The sequence below is a fragment of the Phlebotomus papatasi genome, chromosome 2, assembly GCF_024763615.1.
Source record: "Phlebotomus papatasi isolate M1 chromosome 2, Ppap_2.1, whole genome shotgun sequence".
NCBI classification, from domain to species: domain Eukaryota; kingdom Metazoa; phylum Arthropoda; class Insecta; order Diptera; family Psychodidae; genus Phlebotomus; species Phlebotomus papatasi.
The window spans coordinates 75,433,936-75,440,834 of record NC_077223.1 but is presented as its reverse complement, the minus strand read 5'-3'; the positions used below and the strand labels follow the sequence as shown (position 1 = coordinate 75,440,834).

At 43.4% G+C, this 6,899-nt stretch overlaps 1 protein-coding gene across 1 annotated transcript; it reads right to left on the bottom strand.

Moving 5' to 3' along the window:
- Window positions 1-334: 334 nt before the first annotated feature.
- On the bottom strand, window positions 335-5,680 carry LOC129801041 (uncharacterized). Its single transcript, XM_055845800.1, has one exon. It carries the CDS (start codon window positions 5,678-5,680, stop codon window positions 335-337), a length of 5,346 nt encoding a protein of 1,781 aa, XP_055701775.1.
- Window positions 5,681-6,899: the final 1,219 nt, after the last annotated feature.

Genomic DNA, 6,899 nt, shown 5'->3' with positions numbered 1-6,899 from the left:
GGTTCGAAGGGCAAGTTTTGAAAAACCCTCCGTGCTGCCACTCCACAGGAACAAGCGCAGAGATTTATCAAAATTATCCACCAGCTTATCTTTAACAACTTTTTATTTACTTTTCGGAAATAATTTCAACAAGGATTACTTTGAAAATTCGAGATTAAATTTAGAAAAACACTTGATTGAATTAACAACCATGAGAGCGAGAGACCAGAGTGAAGATTTTACCAAAAAAATCTCTTTACAAAAATGTTACCCGACTGGACGCGCGTAGTGTTTTCGTATTGGTATTTCATATGTTGTTCAGCAACATCCTGACCAGGTAAAAAATGGATATTTTTTAAGATGATTCTGGTATGGGAAGTGGGCAAAGCTTGACGATTGCCCTTGTGTATTCTCCTGACGATGTTTTGACGGAAACAACTCTGACGTTGCCATCTGCTCCTGAGTAACACTTGATGATTCGTCCTAGACTCCATTTCATTGGTGGCAAGTGATCTTCTTTGATGATGACAAGGGCACCTGGCTGCAGAGACGGGAAAGGTGTGGTCCACTTCTTGCGTTGTTGCAGAGTGTGTAAATACTCTGTAGCCCACCTTTTCCAAAAGAATTGTAGTCTTTGTTGAACGAGCTTCCATGTTTTGAGTCGATTTTCAGGGATTTCTGTCAATTGTTCTTCTGGGATGGCATTGAGAGGGCGTCCGATTAAAAAATGTCCAGGAGTGAGAGCTTCGAGATCTGATGGGTCCGTGGACATTGGCATGATTGGACGTGAATTCAAACATCCTTCAATTTGAACCAAAATTGTGAGCATTTCTTGTTCTGTGAGATGAGAGAGTCCAATTGTCCGATACAAGTGATGTTTAAGCCGTTTGATTGAAGACTCCCAGGAACCGCCGAAGTGGGGGCTGCGTGGTGGAATAAACTTGAAGTTGATTCCCTGTTCAGCTGAAGCCTCGATGATCTGAGATTGATTGTAAGATGACTCAAACATTTGTTGCAATTCGGCCAATTCTCGACTCGCTCCAACAAAATTGGTCGCGTTGTCGCAAAGTATCTCAAACGGCTTTCCTCGGCGAGCTATAAAACGTCTGAGAGATGCGAGAAAGGCACTAGTTGTGAGATCAGCGACGAGTTCTATGTGAATTGCTCGAGTTGCGAGGCAAATGAACAATGCCACATACATCTTGAGACGTGTCTTGGAGCGTACAGGAGGCTTGATGTGGAATGGTCCACAGAAATCCACACCAGTTCGATGAAATGGATGGACTCCGGAAACCCTTGAGATGTGACAGTCACTCATGAGCTGTTCTGCTGTTCGCGGTTTCACACGAAAACATGGAACGCATTCTCGAACGGTTCTTTTGGTCACGTCGATTCCCCTCAGTGGCCAAAAGTTCTGGCGCATGTGAGACAATGTCATTTGAGCTCCTCCATGAAGAGTACTGTGATGTGACTCCAAGGCAAGAAGACGTGTGATGTGATGATGAGGTGGTAGAATAGCAGGGTGTTTGTAATCATAACGAACATCCGCATGTCGAATTCTACCGCCAACTCGTATGAGGCCAGTTTCATCCAAAAACGGATTCAGATTTCGAAGTTTGGACTGTCTGGACACGACATTGTTCTTGCTGAGATTCTGATAATCCCCGGGGAACGATTCCTTTTGGACAAGACGAACAATTGTAACACGAGCCTGACTTAATTCTCCTGGAGAAAGACAGCCAGACATCGTCTCCTGCTTTTTGTAAGTGCGGTATGTGTTGAGAATAAATCTGCGACAATATGCGACAATTCGCACAAGCTTGGGAAGAGACGAAACACGCCCAATCAGTTCAGAAAAGTCATTTTGAGTAGTCACAAGGGAGACGTTATGACGCATTTCGAGATGAGCATCATCTGGCAATTCAATTTCTGTAGCCTCGAAATTGAGTTCTGAACTTGTGATCCATGATGGACCGTTCCACCAGAGTGAATCGTGTGAGAGATCTGCTGCTGACACTCCACGTGATGCAAGGTCTGCAGGATTTTCCTTGGAGGTCACATGATGCCAATTGGTTGCAGGAATGGTGTTCTGAATCTCAGACACCCTGTTAGCGACAAATGTTTGCCACCTTCGAGATTCTGCATTGATCCAACACAAGACAATCATTGAGTCGGTGAACGCGTGGATCTCACTGATTGGAGTTGACAGAGCACTGATCACTTTTTCAACTAGCCTTTTGAGCAAAACAGCACCACAAAGTTCAAGTCGAGGCAAAGATATTTGCTTAAGAGGCGCAACTTTGGTTTTAGCACACAACAATCGCGAACTCACATTGTTTTCGGTATCTATGCTACGAATATAAACACAGGCTGCATATGCTCTTTCTGAAGCGTCGCTGAAGGCGAACAACTGCACTGATTTTGGATCTTCGAAACTTGTAAATTTTCTTGGTACTTTGATATTGTTCACTGAATTGATAACACTGTTTTGATAATCTAACCACTTTTCACACACTTCAGCATCAAGGGTTGAATCCCAATCCGTCTGAATCTTCCATAGCGATTGCATAAGGATCTTAGCTGAGATTGTGACAGGAGCTAAAAGACCCAGAGGATCGAACATCTTCGCCATGTCCGACAGAATGGTGCGTTTGGTGATGGAGCTATGGAAATCAGTAGTGGTGAATCTGAAGCAGTCAGAATTTGGAGTCCAATGAAGACCTAATGTCTTGACACTTTCCTCACCCATGCTGAGTGAAGAGCTCTTTTCATGGTCTTCTTGTGGAATTCGTGACATGATTTCTGATGAGTTCGATGACCACTTCTTTAAGGAGAATCCTCCACGCTGTAGCATGGAAATGAGCTCTTGCCTGAGTAATTGCGCGGATTCTACATCTGAGGTTCCCGTCAGGAGGTCATCGACATAGAAATCTCTCTCCACTACAGGTGCTGCACACGGAAAATGCTGACCTTCATCAGTTACCAATTGCTGGAGGCACCTTGTAGCCAGGAACGGGGCACTTGCAGTGCCGTAGGTCACTGTTGAGAGCAGATATGTCTGAAGAGGTTGCTGTGGATTTTCCCTCCATAGTATGCGCTGCATGTTCTGATCCTCTTCATGGATGATAATCTGGCGGTACATTTTTTGTATGTCTGCTTTGAGGATCACATTGTGCTGCCGAAATCTTAGTAAGATCTCGAAAAGATCATCTTGAGTTTTTGCACCCACTAGGAGTACTGAGTTCAGCGATTTTCCAGAGGTTGTTTTAGCAGAGGCATCAAAGACGACTCTGACTGGGGTACTTGTAGATTCTTTGATGACAGGATGATGACACAGATACACTGCCGGTTTTGGTGAAGTGTATCCCTCTGGCAACTTCCTCATGTGTCCCAGTGACTCGTATTGACGCATAAAATCTCTGTATTGTGTATAAAGATTCTCATCTCGCTGCAAACGGCGTTCAATACAACGGAATCTCTTCTCTGCTAGGTAACGTGAATCCCCCAGACTCTGAAGATCCTCTCGAGTTGGCAGTCTTACAACATATCTTCCGTCTGAATTGCGACTGGTGTAGAGAGCAAAATGGGCTTCACATTTTTGCTCTTCGACGCTGAGTGGTTTTTGTGCCTTAACTTCTTCCAAAGTCCAGAACTTCTCCATTTGTGTGTTAAGAGAAGCATCTTCCGTGGAACAAAGACATGTGATCAAGTGATAAACTGAAGATGTTGAGTCTGAGTGCGATTCAAAACAACCAGCGACTATGTAGCCAAAGGTTGTTTCTTGAAGCGTAGGAGATCCTGCTACTTTGCGGCTTCGCAAAACACTCATGAAGACGTCGGCCCCCAACAACATGTCAATTGGACCGGGCTTGCCAAAATCTGGATCTGCCAAAGTCACGTGCGATGGAATTTGATACGGAATTTTGACTTCAACAGCTGGCTGGTCATCAGTGATGTGCTCAAGCACAAGGAAATCCAACACCATGGAAACAATGTTGTTTGTATCTTCAATTTCTGCTGTGATTGACTGAGGTGTGTTTGTGCAAATTGACCCAATACCCTTGATAGCACCAACATGAGAATCCTTCAACGGTAGAGCCAATTTGTTTGCGAAATTGCGAGAGACTGAATTTGTTTGTGAGCAGGAATCCAAAAGAGCGCGGCACCTATGCTTGAGGCCATCTTGTCCTGTGACCAAGACCTGCACAGATGGCAAAATTGTATGACGATTCACTTGAATGGGTAGGGCCACATGATTGATGAGTGCATTTGTTTGAGATTGAGTATTGGATCCTGCCTTTGATGCTGGAACTTCTTGAGAATTGGGATGTGATTTGTCTGTAGACTGATATGCGTCGTGAAGAAGAGTATTGTGCTTTAAATTGCACTTCCTGCACCAGCTAGAGCGACAGTCTCGAACTCCATGGGATGGTCGCAGACAATTCAAACACAATTTATTCTCCTTTGTGAGCTCAATTCGACGCTTTGGTGGTGAATTGAGAAATAGAGGACATTGAGATATGTGATGATATTCAGCAGAACAAATGAGACACTTCTTTCCCTCCTCAACTGTTGTCACGAGAGTAGAAGGTGTTGATTGAGTAGATGACTTCCCTGACGAAGAGGGCTTAGAGAACTTCTGAGCTGGGTTGACCTTGGAGGCAGAGGAATTCTTTGTAGGCTTGCTTTCAGACTTCCCGTCGTAGCATGACTCCCAGGAATCGCATCTACTCTCAAGGAACTCCATGAATTCTGACCAAGTGGGAATGTTGTTAGCCAAGGGAGTTCGTGACCAAAGGCTCTTGGTCTCGGGATCCAGTGCTTCCATAGCTGTGTGGATTAACCATGGATCACGAGTGGTAGTCTTCAGAGCATCCATTGCCTTAATCACTTGCTCGAAAGTATTGAAAGCCTGGCGAAGCTCTGTGGGGTTTGTCGCGACCTTCTTGGATTGTGCAATAAAGGTCTTGATGTGATCAAAGACGATGTTCCTCGGTTTGTTGTAGCGTTTCACTAGAGTATCCCATGCCTCATTGTAGTTGGCATCTGTGACTTTGAGGGTTTTCAATAGACGAGCTGGTTCGCCAGACAGAGATGATTTCAAGTATTGAAACTTCTCAGAAGTAGTGAGCTCAGCTTTTGTGTGAATTGTACTACTGAACAAGTCGTGAAACTCCTGCCAGTCAGAAATATTTCCAGTGAAGACAGGGAGATCAATCTGAGGAAGCTTTAGATTCGACTTTGACGTGCGTGTGTTGATTGAATTTGCCACAGCTTCAATTCCTGATTTATGTGTTCCCAATAGCTCACTCATGACATCCTTCTGCTGATCCATAATGGATTTGACAAGGAAAGTCATCATCTGTTGATCCACGGGTGAATGTGTGGTCTGCTGGGTTGGTTTTTCTCGAAGCCTGAACACCACTTCATTAAGTGTCATTTCGATTGTATGGCACAGAGAAAGAAACGTATTCAGCACTTCAGCCTCAGAATCTATTTTCTCCTGCACCTTGAGTCGTTTGCTGATGTCATGGTGAAGTGCAAGAAATCGATCCTTTGACTTTTCAACAAATGCCAAATTGCTTTCGACTTCCGGAAGACGTTCTGCAGAATACGAAGCAAATGGCGTTGTGGCGACTTGCTGCTCAAGCTCAGTTATCTTTGTGAGAATAAAATCTCTTTCTTGAGTTATGGTAGACATGCTGGTGGACTGTGTACTCTGACCAGGATGGACAGAACTGTTTCTGAGATTGTGGCACGCTTACCAGGTTGACAAAGCGTGCTGAGATTGAGGTTATGTGCACTCTGACCAGGATGGCCAGAAGTGTTGCTGAGAATGAGAGTGTTCTACACGGTGGGTCCCTGAGGCGTACTGTGTGATGTGTTCAGGCCCTGGATGTATCCACAAGCACCGAAAAACCTTTGTGTGAATGCCCGGAACTTTTCCCAATGTAGCTTGACGTCCACAGGACTCTGATTCTACCTCCGAAAAGCGTCCTCTTCGAAGGCGCCGAAGGACCAGTTTTGATGTGGGGATAAATTACCTGAGATAAATATGAGATGGGATATAATTCCAAGTACTGTGTTAGATGATCAATCTGGTTGAAATACCTGAGATAAATATGAGATGGGATATAATTCCAAGTACTGTGTTAGATGATCAATCTGGTTGAAATACCTGAGATAAATATGAGATGGGATATAGCATGGGGTTCGAAGGGCAAGTTTTGATGTGGGGATAAATTACCTGAGATAAATATGAGATGGGATATAATTCCAAGTACTGTGTTAGATGATCAATCTGGTTGAAATACCTGAGATAAATATGAGATGGGATATAATTCCAAGTACTGTGTTAGATGATCAATCTGGTTGAAATACCTGAGATAAATATGAGATGGGATATAGCATGGGGTTCGAAGGGCAAGTTTTGAAAAACCCTCCGTGCTGCCACTCCACAGGAACAAGCGCAGAGATTTATCAAAATTATCCACCAGCTTATCTTTAACAACTTTTTATTTACTTTTCGGAAATAATTTCAACAAGGATTACTTTGAAAATTCGAGATTAAATTTAGAAAAACACTTGATTGAATTAACAACCATGAGAGCGAGAGACCAGAGTGAAGATTTTACCAAAAAAATCTCTTTACAAAAATGTTACCCGACTGGACGCGCGTAGTGTTTTCGTATTGGTATTTCATATGTTGTTCAGCAACAGTACACGTACAGTTTATTACTTCTAAAAGCAATAATTTTACTGACAACTTGTGCAAACTATCTAAAAAATCCTGTTTTAAAAATAAGAATTTATTTCATAAATTTTCTCGTAAAGTTTACAAAAAAATTGTCCTTATCAAGGGGTAGATAACTGTGCCGCTCACAGTTCACTCGAGTGTCGATCTGTCGATCTCGTGCCAT

Bases quoted from the DNA above. Each gene is read 5' to 3' on its own strand.
- LOC129801041 (XM_055845800.1), bottom strand. From the start codon at position 5,680: ATGTCTACCATAACTCAAGAAAGAGATTTTATTCTCACAAAGATAACT.